General features: G+C 40.8%; 2 protein-coding genes across 2 annotated transcripts in view; one reads left to right on the plus strand and one right to left on the minus strand.

Moving 5' to 3' along the window:
- Nucleotides 1-2,163: 2,163 nt before the first annotated feature.
- trdmt1 (tRNA aspartic acid methyltransferase 1) lies at nt 2,164-17,230 on the minus strand. The gene is made up of 11 exons (XM_076079452.1): nt 17,038-17,230; nt 13,660-13,769; nt 13,321-13,397; nt 9,905-9,976; nt 8,886-8,951; nt 6,803-6,872; nt 6,647-6,727; nt 5,788-6,101; nt 4,524-4,581; nt 4,079-4,208; nt 2,164-3,287 (listed from the first exon to the last, which is right to left on the minus strand). Exons 1-11 carry the CDS (start codon nt 17,099-17,101, stop codon nt 3,187-3,189), a joined length of 1,143 nt encoding a protein of 380 aa, XP_075935567.1. The 5' UTR covers nt 17,102-17,230; the 3' UTR covers nt 2,164-3,186.
- Nucleotides 17,231-17,975: 745 nt separating this feature from the next.
- The window catches only part of rsu1 (Ras suppressor protein 1), a 38,069-nt gene continuing 37,121 nt past the window's right edge, over nt 17,976-18,923 (plus strand). Inside the window, exons 1-2 of the mRNA XM_076080064.1 lie at nt 17,976-18,091; nt 18,252-18,365. Of these exons, the coding sequence (XP_075936179.1) occupies nt 18,257-18,365 (109 nt within the window). The 5' untranslated portion in view covers nt 17,976-18,091; nt 18,252-18,256. The remainder of the gene's footprint in view (nt 18,092-18,251; nt 18,366-18,923) is intronic.

An 18,923-nucleotide genomic window follows, 5' to 3' on the forward strand; every position in this document is an offset into this window, starting at 1 on the left:
GCAACCTGTGTGGATGATCAGACGATATGATTACCTGCTCCAACCTGCTGCAGGTTACAATTTCCACAGCCATAAGGAACAGAGGGTAGGAGAAAGACAACACAAAAAAACACAGTTGTTAGTCAGACCAATATGAATGTGCCACACCAGAAAATTAGCCTAGCGATAGCAGCCAGTGCTGGGGGAGACGGATAACTGTCATCAAATGTCAACATTACCTTACTTTTGTTTTTCAGAAGGTCTTCAGACAGTGGGATGGAGTCCCCTGGCCAAGACAGTTAGTTGCATATAGTTGTCTATTAGATGTGCATGTTTTTAGATTGTGATTATTTTATGTTATGTTTGACAGCTATTGTATTGTGCCATTTTGCAGGAAAGTGACTTTAGGGTGACCTCGGATGTGGAAGACCTGCCTGTCCCACACCTCGGTGTCCCTCCACCTCCTCCTCCTCCAGAAGATGATGTAGAAAATGTACGATATGCCATATAACATCGTCTATTTTATTCAGAAATTCATATGCAGTTTTTTGTTAATGTTTTTTTTCTATACTATTTTGCAGATGATGAGGAAGAAGAGGAAAATGTATAGTTATTTTTTAAATTAAGTTATTGTTTGTTTTGAAAATAATGAAGTAATGTTTTATCCTGTTCTGATTTGTTCAAGTATGTGTAAAGTTATTTTTAAAATAAAGTTTGCATTTGTTTTGAAATAGTGTTGTTCTGGGCCCCGTTCCTCGTACGTGGTTCAACTAAGTCGATCAAATGTCCTATTAGCCAGCTTAAATTAACCCGATGATTTAAATCAGGCTATCTCGGTTTCTCAAAGGCTGATCCGCGCTCAAACAATCTCGTTAATTCGAACCAGACTTAAGTAATCAGGATAATTGAGCGTGCCCATCCTACTTCAAAAGGGGGAAGCGTCGATCACCAAAACCATGATTTTCTAACAGTACAATGGCAAATAAACTCAAAGAACCTCTTTTTTCTCCGCTGACGAGCAGGAGATGATCATGAACGCATATGAGGAATTCAAGACCATAATCATGGCAAAATCTAACACCGCCACCGCTGCGAGGGCTAGACAAGTTAAATGCATAAGTGTTGGGAAAATGTATCGGCTAATTTTAAGTGCCTCATCACCCCAATCAATCAGATTATATTTCTTTAAATGTGCCTGCTGGCAGTAGGCTTAATGGAATGCATCATCGAATGAGATCTTATAGCGAAAATAATTATCTCAACTCTTTCAGAATAAGTAGATAAAAACAAGCCCAAAGAGTAACTAATTGATACGAATTAATATGAGGATATATGTACTGTATGCGCTTATGTATCATGTAGGGCATACTATATATGTGTATATACATGTATGTGTAGATTACCATATAGAACTAGGAGTTTGAATATGTGTGTGCGAATCTGTGTATGGGCGGATCAGTATGTACAGTATATGTTTGCTTATTTTTGTGCAACGTTGTTGTCCTTGTTTTGGCTGGATGTCTAAAAGCATCTTCCTGAACCCTGTTCTTGAAGCTGTCTGTAATTACATTGAGAGTCACTAGAATCTGGAGACAAACTCATTATGCGTAACAATCTTGGCCAGTAAAGTCAATCCTCATTCTCTTAGCTGTATTTCAAGGATTAAAATATGACCCCTTGACAAAAACAAACTTCTATTGTATAAAGTTACTCTGTGGTGTAGAGATGACACAAGATTATGGAAAAAAGAAAAGTAATCCTAAAATGCACAATTCATTAATTAATGGATGGAGTGGCGCCTCCCACTGGAGGTTTTCCGGGCACGCCCAACTGGTAGAGACCCCGGGGAAGACCCTATATCTCCCAGCTGGCCTGGGAACGCCTCGGGATCCCCCAGAATGAGCTGCAAAATGTTGCGGGGGAGAGGGAAGTCTGGGTCAGCCTGCTTGGCCTGCTGCCACCGTGACCTGATCCCAGATAAGCGGAAGACAATGGATGGATGGTTGAAGGGAAATGATACATTATACTCAAGAGTTCCAATTCTAAATGTAAGAACCTAGTATTCCACTGTGGTTGCTACCTATACAATTTAGCAGAAGCTGAATAAAATAGTCGTTTTAGATAGTGCTCTATAGATTAATAGTGAGAGATAGCGCTGAATAAGAATAAACTGTGCTTTACAGGTTTGTTTTTAGGTTTTATTTTGATTCTTAGGAAAATAATCCACAATTATGCTTATAAAATATAAACATTTATGTTCCGCCAATACAGTTTGAAGTGAAGTATAGAAACGTACATTAGACTGTTAAACAGTCCAGTATTTGCCCAACATTTGAAAAAAAAGTAGCCTCTGGGCAAAGGGTACTTGGTAATATAATCCACAGTAGAGTGCTGCAGGGATGACGCGTTCTTGTGGGCCAACCTGGAAGCTAGCATTGCACTGGTGACCTCCACAAAAAGTGCTTCCATTGGTTTTTAGATTTGTGCAGAAAATAATCTTTGTGGCAAACAAACATGTATGTTACTTGTTTAGCAAGATAATCTTCACATATGAACAGCACTTTTGCCACAGTCACATGACCACCACAGACCCAAGTAGTCTCATTTAGCCACTTGTACGGTGGCCCTGAGGGTCAAAACACGGCATTCCAGAAAACACAAGGAAAAGGCACGTATTGAAAATGATTCCTTGTCTCTGATTGCATTGCTTCAAACAGAAGTACTTTTTGAATTTCTTCGTCTTTTGGATTTCCAGCAGACTGGATGCCTTGTGGCACATTGCTGCCTCTCACAGGTTGGGATGATAAGATGAAATAAAAGATTATTCATCCCGAGGGAAATAACCAAGGAGCAGCTGCAATTCCACTTCTTTGTATTTGCAGTCTTACTGTATCTTATCCACTGATCAGTGAGAGGCAGCAATACTTCTGTTGACTGACGGTGCATGCAAGCAGCAACGAGGAATCATTATCCAATACGAACGCACCTTCTCCTGTTTGAGTCCCGCCTTAATGTCTTGTTTTCTCTTTTGCTGCTGTGGCATTTTCTCAAATGTCGTCGTGTTTTCTAAAGTTCAAAAGATCCATTGACTTCGAGACAAGGGAACTGGAAGTGCAAAAGCACATACTAATTTCTGGGTTTCAGGATTCCTTTCTGCAGCCCTCTATGATGAAAAGGATCGTCTCGTCCTTCAAAGTGCTCCAAGTGCTAGGAGACCAGCAGCTGCAGGAGTCTGGCCACCACCACAATGTTGAGGCTGTTTCCTAGAACTCTGTACTGCTGCTTGGTGGTGATCTGCTCCGGAAAGGCTGCAAAACACATTCAAATAAAAATAAGAAACAAAATGGCTATGTAATCCATCCCATAATATAAAAAGTTTTATATCACATTGCAGCTAGAATTTGAAAAAAAAAAGAAGCAATAGAAATGTTTGTCCCCGTCTAACAGTCGGACTAATAGACGTGGTAGGTTATTGGGGCATCTTTTAAAATCCAATTGTGCTTGTGGAAACACCAAAGTCATCCAACTTTAAACTCCTGCCTGCTCTACTATGCTCAATGTTTGCTATATGACACATGTAGCTGTGCCTACGGTGTACAATTGTGATAGAATCCGAATTGTAAGTCGCTTTGGATAAAAGCGTCTGCTAAATGACTGTAATGTAATACAGTCGAACCATATTAATGTTACCTGGCTTAGGTGAACAGAAATTCTTCCAAAATAGCTTTCTGGATTGAATTTAGCTTTATCTCGTCAGACAATATACCAGCTCAAACATTTTCTGTTTTTATAAGGCCTGATAGCAGGAGATGCCACAGCGTCACAACCAAAACCAGACAATTTATGATTTGTTGGTCTGCTCCACACACAGTTACTGGTCGGAGAGCGCGCACTGTGCCTGCTGCACGTTGGCCTGCGGAGGGATGTAAACTCCGACCAGTATGAAAAAGAGTTTACAGCAGCCACTGTTGGTATAAAAACAGATTCCTCCACCCTTCGATTTGCCGTGTCGCGATCCGTTCTTGAATGCTGTTTTTACAAACATTAACGGAAAAAGTGATTACATTGTATAGCATCAAGGGCTGACGAATAGACTTACAGAAGCTTTGAGGGAAGCCCATGAGGTTGGCAACTTCTCTTGGAGTAAAATAACGCAACTTGAGTTTCATCAGCTGCTGGAGTTTCTCATCTTCAGAGAACTGGTCCAGACCTCGAAACACATTCTCCATCTGCAGAGCACACAAAGCAAAAGCCTTTGACACAAATGTGCAAATTTATTTAAGAAAAAGAATCAGGGAGCGAGGTGGTCTGTTGAACATGCGGCACATTCTGTAAAACACTTCAAACTATATTATGAATGTGCTGCTGAACAACAGACACTTCTGAAAGCTTTCCAGCTGACATTGAACCGCGGTGGAGCCGTGACTGAGCGGGAGTGGGTTAATTAAAGGGGCATGTGCCTAATTCCAAATGAAGACATTGAACGCAGACACAGTCCTCGGCTGTTGTGTCTTGTTGATGCCTGTACTGAAATCAAAACCTACCTCTGTTTCCATGCAGCACTGCAGTACTGAGCCGGTTCCCTCCACATACCGGCCGTAGCTATGGATAAAACACATTAACACAATCAAATAACAGCATTTCTAAGTGATCGTTTTAACAGTGTTCAACCAACCACAGACAGAAACAACAGGACTGACAGACTCTATCAACCAGGTTATCAAATACCCCATGTACACTCTTGGGCCGCTCAGATTACAGATGACCCGACCCAGGACCCATATCGGACTTTACACTCAGTCATGTTTAACTTGCACGGGTCTGTGTGTCTGATTGTCGATGTCTAATACCAAAGTGTATACGAGCAGACAGCTCTGATCACATGGTACGCCATTGTCAGTCATACGCCAAAATAGTTTTAGTAAATAAAGACGTTATGCTATTAAATGGCATTGAGGCGACTTTTTAAGAATTTAAATCACGAGTATTAAAGCTACTATGAGCTGATGCTGGGCATGGAGCGAGACCTCAGGGAGAGATCCCTCTCCCAGGGTTAGCCCCAACGCTAGCAACCGCTCAGGCACGCTAAAAGTTGGCTGACCGTCAAGGCGGACCAGCTATTCTCCTTTAAAGCTAGGGAAGGCAAACTTGACAAACTAGCTAGAAACTGGATTTTACAAATGGTCCAACCAAAAAATAGAAAAGCCCAGTTTTGCCAACTCTTTTCTATTGAAAGTAACTAGCAATATTACAATACATCCAAAAATGATCATTAAAAACGGAACAAAGAACATGGCTATTTTCAGACTCTGGTAACGTGCAAAGAGGGCAGAATGTGCACCGGCAGACAGGCAGGTAGCTCGTCCAATCGTTACATTTGGGCCGAATGGAATGATTGGACGAGCTTATTACAGATACTGGATTTATTTTACCAGAGCATTGATTCATTGATTGCTGTCGGGATGTAATGAAAATTCAAATCTAACAAACGTGTTTTTGAAGAAGACTTTAAGTGACAGGCCGCTCCGCTGAGTTTGTTTTTTATTTTTAATATGTCTTTTAACTGTTAAACTGATATCGTGGTTAAATGGTTGATTATTAATATCCCTACTGCAAACTATACTCTGAATCAGGAAATGATAAATCTGAATATTAAAATGTGAGCAGCAACTTTCTGTTACAGTCAGATCTGATGAAAATAAATCATGTCTACAATTCATCAAAAAGAAAATTGATGCATCCCCTACCTAGTTGCATTTATTATTTCATTCCTGTGAAGCTAGTGACAGTTAGATGAAGAGTACTCACCCTTTAGTAAAGCACACAGACCTCCTGCATGTGGGCTGAACAATGTCCAGGAGCAGAGCATATCGCAGCAGCGTCTTGGGAGGAAGAAGATAGTGTTCCATGTTTACTTCCATCAGCGGTTCCAGGAAGTCTTGGACCTGCCTGACAGACAGATCTCTGTTCTGACTCATCTTTCTCTGGGCATCCATTTGTGTCTCTTGTTTGTAGAGGACATGACCCTCTTCTGGCTGGCAGGTATCTGGGCGGAGAGGACTCGAGACTGTGTGCTGCTCAGGAGAATCACTCTCAGCAGGGTGTGGGAAGGCATCTAAAATCTAAGATCACATACTTTATCAAAAGCCTTAAATAAACACGACTAGTATTGTGAGGTCCTAACATCATCAAATACCCAACAAACTTGGTTTCATGAAGGACCAAGACACTTGGTCTATGTTCATGGTCAATTCATGGAGGTTCTGAAGGTTGAGTTGTGAACTACCTGAAGGTATACATGCCACGAGTATGTGCAGTATTTTGTCCCCCCCCCCCCCCCTCCAGCCTGCTCTCTCATTGGTTCTTGCATCTCAGTCTTAAAAATCAATATATGAGCTGGGTTGAGTGTCGTAACAACAACCATGTAACAAAATCAGTGTGAGTGTTTTTTAAAGTCAATCTTAATACAGTACTTCTTAGTTGGTCGCTCTGTTTGTTCCCCCTGTGGCTACACAGAGGTCCTTTCTAAATGCAATTTCAATTCGAGTGACGGGGACAAATTCCACAGGCCTTGTTCTGTGCAAAAATGAGGTCTTAAGTTCAGTTGGAATGACTTGTGGAAGATAATAGGGTCTATTAATGTCTACAACTGGTCAGCAAGACTCACCTTTGAACTCTGGGTGCTTTCGTTTTCTGTTGACAGCTTAGCAGTCAGGAAATAACGCAGTCTTGAATTTGGGATCCCAACCTGGATTTATGAATAGAACGGTGATATGAATACAACGTATTTCATGGAATTAGTCACACAGTGTGTCTTTCTTACACTGGTGGGTGAGACCATGATCTCCTGGAAAGTGTATCCGCATTCCATGAGTGTCTTCACCAAGAGCTCCCTAGAATAGAAGAATAGAAGTATAATATGAGAAATGGTCCTGAGACGCTGGCAAATTCTGGCCAACAGCTGATGACTGCCTTGCTGAACTGCTACGGGTCGAGCGTATGAGCTGCAGGCCAGCACCATCTTTCTACACTGAGTTTGTCTTTGATAATTGCCATCAACTACATGTTTCATTTATTTTCATTATAGATGTCATTCTGGCCACAGAAATGCTAGAGGGCTTTTGATTTGAAATGGAAGGAGGAAGTATTAAATCTGTATTTATACTTTTTCTCCCATGTCTGTGACATATTCTAAAGACATAGACATTAAGACTGTAGTTTCTTCCTCACATGGAAAACATAGGCGAAACGCTGAATCTCTAGATGAGCCACAGCCAAGCCGTGTGGCTGCTCTAACCTGTTAACATGGCCACAGAATAATAATAAGAGGTTTCGCAACACTAGCGCTGCTCTAGTAGGCGATATGGCCTGGACGTAAGGCTCCAAATGACGTTGGAAATGAGATTGTCAGCATCTCTGCCTCACGCCGTTGTCTTAGTGCACCTCGTACGATGCTATAAAAACTTTATCCCTCATCCTTTTTCTGATGGCGGCTATCTAATAAAGACATAAAATGTCCAATATTACAAAAGGACAACTTGTACTTTGGATGTAATACATAAGTGCTGCATAGATGTATATTTCTGATCTGCAATCATTAGAGGACACATTTAGATCAAAGTATCGAGCGGCTGGGGGTTGGTCGATTTTGCGGATGGACCTGATTTGCGGTGGGGGTTTAAGCATTTTAAATGTGCAACTGTATATGTGTACATGTATGTGTATATGTATGTATGTGTGTATATATATATATATATATATATTGATATTTTCTTTTATTATTTTATTTCTTCATTTATTTTTAACGTATCCAACTGTCTCACTGAGCTTTCTGTTGTTACTATTACCTTGTTTTTGCTGCTTTGACTGTCAAAGCACTTTGTGAACAAAATTATTTTTTTAATTTGCATCAAAAGGAACGTAAACAGCATCAACAAAAACAATTGTCTGGGCAGATAATATGACAGAAAACATTGTCCATCAACTTTGACTGTGTTTGAGCATCAAGCATACCTTGTTATGTTATAATGAAAACGGTCTAAGCTCTTTTGAGGATTTTTAATGTTATTTTAACCCATTCTTTTTTTCAGACTGGAAAAACATGTGCATGCTGCCTGAGTCCAGACCTTTGAATTCAGCCCCTCCATTGAGTTTGAGGTGACTGATTTGTCTGGCATCGTGACATGAAACAGACTTTTCTTGGTTAAAATGTAACCAACCAATGAGCTCTGTTTGGAGACTAATGATGAACTAATTAACGCCAGGGGCGGGACTAATGCCATTGTCAAGCGGTTGTGAAGCGTTGTCGAGCTGTGCGCCGTAGATGGCAGTTTTTCTCGATTGTAGTGTATCTTATACTTCGCTCTACTCCACTCTTAAAACCCCAGCATAACTTCTCAAAAACAATGGCTTCGCATCAGTGTTGACTTAAAATGCTGTTAGATTCCTGTAGATACGTTGGTCTCTAGTAATTGGATAGGAAAATAAACTTAGTGGAGTCAATGTCAGACTGAAGATCGAAACTGAGTTGACAATACTGTTTATATACTGTTGACATAAGACAACTGGTGCCTCTGCTCATCTTTTGATTCATTTCCATAAGTATGATTACTTTGGGAATAGATCTAGATCTAGCTCTAATCAACATCCAATGTAGATGCAGACCAATCCAATCGTCTCAAAATAGATCAGTGCATGTCGATGGATGTTCATTTCACAATTCACTTGGTTTTCAAACTACGGACGGAGTAGAACATGTGAAATAGTAAAACTCAAGTGTCAGTGGGCACAAAGACTTTATACTACAGGACAGACACAGACCAATATTGTACTCATTTGTAGATGTCAATACTACCTTCCTACTGTACATGTTGCTGCCTACCGACATGGGGACCTATTGACGTTACCTGGCAGAGGAGCTCTCGAAGCCTTTCACATTCTCCAGCAGGATGAATCGGGGCAGCCTGCACAGCCTGGTCACACGGTCATATGCAAGAGAGGAAAGGATGAGAGGGCTTATTGACAGAAAGTATGCAGAGAAGATGTCCACAATTCACTACTTTGCCATCTATATTGCCTATGTTCATTGTTCACCATTTCCAAAGTGTTTGGTTTTCAGCTCCACTGTCTAAAAGGAGAAGTAACACTGAGGAGGAGATCAGATCAGGAGCAGAGGCGGAGATCAGCGTAGGACAGAAGAACTCAGTGAGACTGAGACAACACAGGGAAACCTGCTTAAATCCAGAAATAGCAAGCTCATTATAATTACTCTGTATGTACACTATTCATTCTTATTGAATAAAACTAAGCTTCCAAGGCTTCTTCAACAACACTTTGGTGGCCCATTGTATTCTAATAATTCTCTAAAATGTTATTAATGCTAATCTTTGCCCCTCAAGAGAGGGACTAGCATTAGAGGTGTTAGGACAGGAGCCCTATGTTGTATTCTACAACAAGGAATATACCTGCTTCGGTCCTTTGGCTCTGTCAGAAGGAGAGAGACCTTTCTAACACATACTGACATTATTGATAACAATTATTGTGATCATTACAACGTCTGTTTACTGTCATTTGAAATGTGAGTTTTAGTGCCTTTATGCTATACAAGGAAGAAACACAACAAAAACAGAGTACGAAAGATGAGTGTCTTATAGCCAGAGGAAAGAAGTTGCTTCATGGTGCGACAGCGGATACTTCTGTATCACTTGCCAGACGGCAACAGGGTGAACAGGCTGTTACAGGGGTGGGCATTGTCTTTCAGTTTCTTTAGGGTTCGGATGCTCGGTAGAGATCGATCAAAATGGGCTTTCCACTTTTTTTTCTCTCCCCCTGCCTACTTGCACACATCCAAAGGATGTTGATCTGTAGTTGAAAATAGTTTTCATATACTAAGGGCAAGAAAAAGCTGAATGTGGAGATTAAACACCTTGGCAGAAGATGTAGGATGTAGAGGAAGCTCTTGGTTCTGGGGTCAGCAATGTCACCCTGAAGTCCTATCCTGCACATGAAAAAAAAACATGTTGTTGTAACATCCTGTTACAGAGGCTAGAACATTATATTGGCATTAAAGGAACAGCACTAAGCTGGTTCAAGTCCTATTTATCAGATCGATCTCAGTTTGTATTTGTAAACGATGAAACCTCGATGAACACCAAAGTTAGTCATGTAGTTCCACAAGGTTCATATTACTCCTGTATTAGCTTCACTGCACTAGACCCCCGTAAAATCTAGAGTACAATTTAAACAGGGGGGGGGGGGGGGGGCAGACACACTCACCACATTTAAGAGTAGGCTTAACAGACTTTCCTTTTTGATAACGCTTATAGTTAGGGCTGGTTCAGGTTTATAATTAGGGCTGATTCAGGTTTATAGTTAGGGCTGGTTCAGGTTTATAGTTAGGGCTGGTTCAGGTTTATAGTTAGGGCTGGTTCAGGTTTATAGTTAGGGCTGGTTCAGGTTTATAGTTAGGGCTGATTCAGGTTTATAGTTAGGGCTGATTCAGGTTTATAGTTAGGGCTGGCTCAGGTTTATAGTTAGGGCTGGCTCAGGTTTATAGTTAGGGCTGATTCAGGTTTATAGTTAGGGCTGATTCAGGTTTATAGTTAGGGCTGGCTCAGGTTTATAGTTAGGGCTGATTCAGGTTTATAGTTAGGGCTGGCTCAGGTTTATAGTTAGGGCTGATTCAGGTTTATAGTTAGGGCTGATTCAGGTTTATAGTTAGGGCTGGCTCAGGTTTATAGTTAGGGCTGGCTCAGGTTTATAGTTAGGGCTGATTCAGGTTTATAGTTAGGGCTGATTCAGGTTTATAGTTAGGGCTGGCTCAGGTTTATAGTTAGGGCTGGCTCAGGTTTATAGTTAGGGCTGATTCAGGTTTATAGTTAGGGCTGATTCAGGTTTATAGTTAGGGCTGGCTCAGGTTTATAGTTAGGGCTGGCTCAGGTTTATAGTTAGGGCTGGTTCAGGTTTATAGTTAGGGCTGGTTCAGGTTTATAGTTAGGGCTGATTCAGGTTTATAGTTAGGGCTGGCTCAGGTTTATAGTTAGGGCTGGTTCAGGTTTATAGTTAGGGCTGGTTCAGGTTCATAGTTAGGGCTGGCTCAGGTTCATAGTTAGGGCTGGTTCAGGTTTATAGTTAGGGCTGGTTCGGGTTTATAGTTAGGGCTGGTTCGGGTTTATAGTTAGGGCTGGCTCAGGTTTATAGTTAGGGCTGGTTCAGGTTTATAGTTAGGGCTGGTTCAGGTTCATAGTTAGGGCTGGCTCAGGTTCATAGTTAGGGCTGGTTCAGGTTTATAGTTAGGGCTGGCTCAGGTTTATAGTTAGGGCTGGCTCAGGTTTATAGTTAGGGCTGGTTCAGGTTTATAGTTAGGGCTGGTTCAGGTTCATAGTTAGGGCTGGCTCAGGTTTATAGTTAGGGCTGGTTCAGGTTTATAGTTAGGGCTGGCTCAGGTTTATAGTTAGGGCTGGCTCAGGTTTATAGTTAGGGCTGGTTCAGGTTTATAGTTAGGGCTGGTTCAGGTTCATAGTTAGGGCTGGCTCAGGTTCATAGTTAGGGCTGGTTCAGGTTTATAGTTAGGGCTGGTTCAGGTTTATAGTTAGGGCTGGTTCGGGTTTATAGTTAGGGCTGGCTCAGGTTTATAGTTAGGGCTGGCTCAGGTTTATAGTTAGGGCTGATTCAGGTTTGTAGTTAGGGCTGGCTCAGGTTTGCCTTGGACCAGCCCCTAGATATGCTGCTCTAGGCCTAGACTGCCGGGGGACTTGCTAGGATACACTGAGCTCCTCTCTCCTCTTCCTCTCCAGCTGTATATATTCATGTCCCATTAATGCACATTACTAATTTGACATTACCAACTGAGTCTTTGTGCTTTCTCTCCTCACAGGTTTCCATGCATCGTGGTCATACCTGGACCGTGGTCATGTCTCCTGGCATGGCTCTACCTGACACCCGCTGCTACTATTATTATTAGTCACATTACTTTTATTATTCTGATACTATTAATGCTTTTATTATCATTATTATTTTGTTACATCCACTGCTGCTGTTATTATTATTAGAAACCATTTTTATAATACAATATAATTCTGCAATTATTAGTGCTACTCCTGCTATTACAAGTCTCGTTTTTCAATTATATCATATAGATTGACTATGTTGCAATCTTATTATGTTGTTCATTCTGTACACCAGACATGTATTGCACTTCTGTCCATCCTGATAGAAACCTCTGCCTGAGGTTTCTTCCTTTTTTTCCTGTTAAAGTTATTATTATTATTATTTTTCTTTATTCTGATACGTGGGTACAAGGATAGAGGATGTTGTATGTGCGGAGATTGAAAAGCCCTCTGAGACCAATTTGTGATTTTGGGCTATACAGAAATAAATTGAATAGAAATTGATAATAGAATGAAGAAACAGTAACAGGTGAGATGTAAAATAGTATAGGACATTTCAGTTTCACGTAAACATTCAAAATGTCCCAGTTTATTTCCCGTTGCAGTGTATGTGAATGACATACGCAAAGCTAAGAAGTAAACATGGACCCAAGCTGTAGCCCAGCAATGCAATTCTGTTGAAAGGGTCTATAGTGGCCACATAAGAGATCTTAAAAAGGTGCAAATCAAGAAGCACTGATGGGTAAACACCAGACTGAACTTGGGTTCGTTGTCACCAGCTGGACACAAGTTTTATCCTGTAGAGTCTGGCTTCTGGATATTGCAGTTAAGGTTACATTTATTTTCCATTCCTGTAACTCGTGTTACAGACTGTTGTTACAGTCTAGTTTTACAGTATGTGACTGTTGTTACGGGCTGTAAATCGTTTCAAATATTTGCCTTGTGCCACACTGATGAAAAATGGATTTGATTATCTTTATTGCATAGTGAAGAAATTAATTCATATCACAACCATTTCAAGTTATAAGTCAACTTAATTCAAAATACTGCTTCTCTATTACAGGAAAGGGCTGCTCCAGACTGTTTAAATGAATCTGTGTCACAGCAATCCTTTTGAACTACAGGTCCAGTATTTTTCTGATCAGGCTTCTTGTTACAGTGGTTTGATTTTAGACCATGATTCAATAAAACAATGAAATATTAATCAGAAAAGTTTTTAAAGTTATTTTGGGTAAATTATTCATTAGATAAATCGATCATTTAAAAAAATGATCTTTAGAATAATCTTTAAATGAGTCGTTTAATTAATTGATTTATCAAAAAAACTAAAGTTAGGTGCAGCCCTACTAAATTCATTTACATCGTGTGTGGTCTCCCTCTCTGTCCTGCTCACTGAGCCTGGGCTGTGACAAAATATTCAAATCACATTGAATACAAAACAGACAACACCTACCTGGTAAAAGGCTGACAAGGAGGACTCATCAAAATCATGTCAAACGGTAATTTATTGAAGTCATCTAGTGTCATGCCCTAAAAATAAAGGAAGATAAAAAAACAAGACAGAAAACGATTGAAGTGTTTAAGAGTTATAACATTGCAAAGCCCCAAACGTTGGATTGTCTGTGAAGCCCTCTATGTGTGTATATTTAAATGGTCATCCTCAATATTTCTGTTGAGGACCACAGAAAGGTTAAGAGAGGCTTAACACACCAGCAGTCCATCGAGTACAGGTTTGAATTGCTGTTTTGTTCAGATGCAAGCCGTCATGCCCCCCCTCCCCTCTATCACCCACCTCAATGGTCTTGTTCCAGAGGGTGGTGTCAGGGAAATTGTGATTGTAGATTTGATTGGCTGTTGTGTTGATGTCGATGGCAGCCACTACCTGAGCAGGTATGCCACTCTCTGGAGGAAGAGAAAAAACAGATAAAGGTTTCTTTAAAATATTTTAGCTACTGTCATCATCCTTTCATCTTGAAATGTTTTTTCTTTTTGCTGATACGGTCCAAATTGTGATTTCTTTGATAAAGTTTTTCAGGTTTATTCACATAAGCCCACGTAATGATACTACAGGTGCTGGTCATATAATTAGAATATCATCAAAAAGTTGATTTATTTCACTAATTCCATTCAAAAAGTGAAACTTGTCTATTATATTCATTCATTACACACAGACTGATATATTTCAAATGTTTATTTCTTTTCATTTTGATGATTATAACTGACAACTAAGGAAAATCCCAAATTCAGTATCTCAGAAAATTAGAATATTGTGAAAATGTTCAATATTGAAGACACCTGGTGCCACACTCTAATCAGCTAATTAACTCAAAACAACTGCAAAGGCCTTTAAATGGTCTCTCAGTCTAGTTCTGTAGGCTACACAATCATGGGGAAGACTGCTGACTTGACAGTTGTCCAAAAGACGACCATTGACACCTTGCACAAGGAGGGCAAGACACAAAAGGTCATTGCAAAAGAGGCTGGCTGTTCACAGAGCTCTGTGTCCAAGCACATTAATAGAGAGGCGAAGGGAAGGAAAAGATGTGGTAGAAAAAAGTGTACAAGCAAATAGGGATAACCGCACCCTGGAGAGGATTGTGAAACAAAACCGATTCAAAAATGTGGGGGAGATTCAGAAAGAGTGGACTGCAGCTGGAGTCAGTGCTTCAAGAACCACTACGCACAGACGTATGCAAGACATGGGTTTCAGCTGTCGCATTCCTTGTGTCAAGCCACTCTTGAACAACAGACAGCGTCAGAAGCGTCTCGCCTGGGCTAAAGACAAAAAGGACTGGACTGCTGCTGAGCGGTCCAAAGTTATGTTCTCTGATGAAAGTAAATTTAGCATTTCCTTTGGAAATCAGGGTCCCAGAGTCTGGAGGAAGAGAGGAGAGACACACAATCCACGTTGCTTGAGGTCCAGTGTAAAGTTTCCACAGTCAGTGATGGTTTGGGGTGCCACGTCATCTGCTGGTGTTGGTCCACTGTGTTTTCTGAGGTCCAAGGTCAATGCAGCCGTATACCAGGAAGTTTTAGAGCACTTCATGCTTCCTGCTGCTGACCAACTTTATGGAGATGCAGATTTCATTTTCCAACAGGACTTGGCACCTGCACACAGTGCCAAAGCAACCAGTACCTGGTTTAAGGACCATGGTATCCCTGTTCTTAATTGGCCAGCAAACTCGCCTGACCTTAACCCCATAGAAAATCTATGGGGTATTGTGAAGAGGATGATGCGAAATGCCAGACCCAACAATGCAGAAGAGCTGAAGGCCACTATCAGAGCAACCTGGGCTCTCATAACACCTGAGCAGTGCCACAGACTGATCGACTCCATGCCACGCCGCATTGCTGCAGTAATTCAGGCAAAAGGAGCCCCAACTAAGTATTGAGTGCTGTACATGCTCATACTTTTCATGTTCATACTTTTCAGTTGGCCAAGATTTCTAAAAATCCTTTCTTTGTATTGGTCTTAAGTAATATTCTAATTTTCTGAGATACTGAATTTGGGATTTTCCTGAGTTGTCAGTTATAATCATCAAAATTAAAAGAAATAAACATTTGAAATATATCAGTCTGTGTGTAATGAATGAATATAATAGACAAATTTCACTTTTTGAATGGAATTAGTGAAATAAATCAACTTTTTGATGATATTCTAATTATATGACCAGCACCTGTACATAATAATAATAACTCTATACTTTGAGCCTTTCCAGATGACTGAGAACATGAATACAGTGTATATTCACACCATAGCGTGCAGCGTGACATGTAGCCGTTTGTCCCTCCTCTGGTAGGGAGAGAACATGACAACTAAAGACAACCAGCACCCACGTGGTTCAGCAGAACAGAACCAATCCAAGTTATTCAGCCAACCAATGAGTTTATAGCTTAAAAAAATAAACATATTATCATTGTTCTTTTACATTGTCACAGCTATACCGCTATGGATTATGGGTAACTTTGCCTGCATCCCGGGCTGACTCCACCGGGGTACATACCAAGTCTCTTATTTGTCATTTTCTCGCTCCTCGCTTAAACCTTGTTCTGCGCCGCCATATTGATGGCCGTCCCAAAGCTCATATTTCTGCTCTGAGGAGCGAGGAGGGATCTCTGAGGAGCCATGAGCGAGGACGCACGAGAGCAGCCTTACAGGAAGTCTTTTAACGGCCGACACGCCCCCTCATTGTTCATCAGCTATTTGATCGGACTGATCAGATTTTTCTAAACATCACTGGAGTTTCATACCAGAGTGAAGACAGATCACAGATTAAACTCTAGTTTATATTTGATTCGTTTTGGACCACAAACAACTTTCTTCATTTATTAGAAAGATTTGTCTTTTCACGATCTGATATTTCCCTCAACAACTTTTATAATGGAAACAATTAAAGGCAGAGAGAGCTTTTCACATAATTTATCATCATTTCATTCAGTCACGTGAGGCTGATCATTCCTGAGTGTTTGATGAGTTTTATCATTTAAGTTTAAGCTGAAACATGGAGCCTAATACATTTATTCCAGTATTCAAGAGAAACCATAATCGTATTCTGGGTTAATTAATAATGACGTCACAATCACAATTTCACAACGTACAGACGCAAATAATTCATAAATAAGTCAAATGCATTCTGCCTGTAGAAATCGATCCTGTGCTTATAAACAGAACACAGTGTGTTAAAGAGGTAACAGGCTACAGACACCTCTACAGTGATGATAACTGTGTGTCTTTATTAGTTATTAGTGTTATTAGATACTATTATTAAGTACAGTGATCATGTGAACAGACAAACTTCTCAAAAGTCTCTCCAGCTGTTAAAGCCGACTGACAGCTGATCCAGCTGTGATCAGATCCTCCGTCATCAGAAACAGACGTCGCTTCACGTGACGCAACTGAGGAAAGGACGTCTCATTTCCCTTAAAACATATTTCCTCGTTTCCTCTCTCCTCGCATGGTTTCCTCTCCATGCATCCCTGGTGGGAGGGACTAAGACGCAAGGAAAGGACGCAAGTGAAGGAAACAGGGAAGAGACTTGGGATGTACCCCCGGAGTCCACGGAGAGTCCGGTTGAAGCCCAGTGTGGCTCTGATATAATGTGGTCAGTCTTCGTTAGTCTCGTGAGGACTGTGGCGGAAATACGTCAAATCATAAAACCGACAGGCTCACCCTTTAGAGCGTAATGCATGCCTCCTATCCCGCTGTAGAGCTCGAGCACCCGCAGACTTTCCATGGCTGCTAACGCTTCTTCTTCTTCTTCTTCTTCTTCTTCGTGGTGTATTACGGAGGTTGTCAAACAACGAAATGGCGCATTACCGCCACCATCTGTTACATTACAAGGTTACAAGTTTTGTATTTGTCACTGTACGACAGGGTTCCACAACGACATTTAGATTGTAATCCCAATCTAAAAAAACAACAAAGACAGAAATAACAACACAAACACACACACACACACACACACATACATATATATATATATATATATATATATATATATATATATATATATACATATATATATATATATATATATATATATATACATATATATATATATATATATATATATATATATATATATATATATATATATATATATATATATGTATGAGTATATATGAGTTAAGGAGTCTCACAGCCTGAGGAAAGAAGCTGATCTGAAGTATACTGGTTCGGCAGCTTTTTCTTCTGCATCTCTTTCCAGTTGACAGGAATTTGGCACAGGTATTTTGCCTTCTTAAATTATTTTAAGAAATACAGATGGATTGGGATTATGGATTATACACCCAGATGCCAGGTAATTAAATCTACCTAACTAAAACTAATGCAGTCTAATCCATCAGCCCTGCAGTAATAAATCCTCCCTTCATGATTATAATGTTCTGTTGTTGGTGAAACTCTTTCAGAGAGGTGATGATTGAACTGTGTAATAGTTTGTGGTTAATAAATAAATTAAATAACGTAAAAGAAATGTAGGAAAAGAATGCTCCACCGGCCACCCATCATGGAGAAGTCGGAAGAATGTGGAGAGTGAAGCTCTTACTTTGACACAGAGGTGTGGCTGAACAGCCGAAGCGACCGGAAGTCTCCTATTATGGAATGTAGGCTCTCACATAAACTTCCGGTAAGGGTGGCTGCTCGAAGTGAAGTCTCTATCGGGAATTAAAGAGCTCATATATATATATATTTATATATATTTGTCATTCCTCTTTTCCAAACGGTAAGACTCCTCAGTGTTTTCCATCGTGTCAACATGGCGCCCTGGAGCTTCTCCTGTAGACTAACGTGTGTCTCCAAATGTTACAATGTAGCGTACGAATGACCACTTTACTTCACCGACTAACTCTCTCCCTGTTCTTTGTTTGGATCGACGTCTGCAGAGAACATGTCCAAGTCTTTGAAGAAGATAGTGGAGGAGAGTCGTGACAAGAACATCCCGGAGGTGGAGATGTGCGACAGAGGCATTTCTAACATGCTGGACATCCCCGGACTGTGTAAGACAAAGTCTCCATGACACCACCAGACTGTGTGTGAAGTGTGCTGTTATACCCGTCGTTAGGTCCGGTTCAGACGATAACGATCTTCCATATAGACGTAATGACTCGGTTACGATGACGTCACCGCAGCCTAACTCGTCTGCGGCGTAGAAAAGAAGAAACTTCAGTTAACCTGTTGACCTCCATGAACCTCATCACAGTCCTATTCAACTGTGCTCTTCACTCTCCATTGGCTCTCAGTGCGCTTGGTGCAGAGAACAATCTGTGGCTCGTTTGGACCTCTAGCCTGCATATATGTGATGTCATTAGCCTTCATTAGCCTGCATGGATGTGATGTCATTAGCCTTCATTAGCCTGCATGGATGTGATGTCATTAGCCTGCATGGATGTGGTGTCATTAGCCTGCATGGATGTGGTGTCATTAGCCTGCATGGATGTGGTGTCATTAGCCTGCATGGATGTGGTGTCATTAGCCTGCATGGATGTGGTGTCATTAGCCTGCATGGATGTGATGTCATTAGCCTGCATGGATGTGGTGTCATTAGCCTGCATGGA

This window comes from Anarhichas minor, unplaced genomic scaffold, assembly GCF_050575085.1.
Source record: "Anarhichas minor isolate MPS153535 unplaced genomic scaffold, ASM5057508v1 ptg000001l, whole genome shotgun sequence".
Taxonomy (NCBI): domain Eukaryota; kingdom Metazoa; phylum Chordata; class Actinopteri; order Perciformes; family Anarhichadidae; genus Anarhichas; species Anarhichas minor.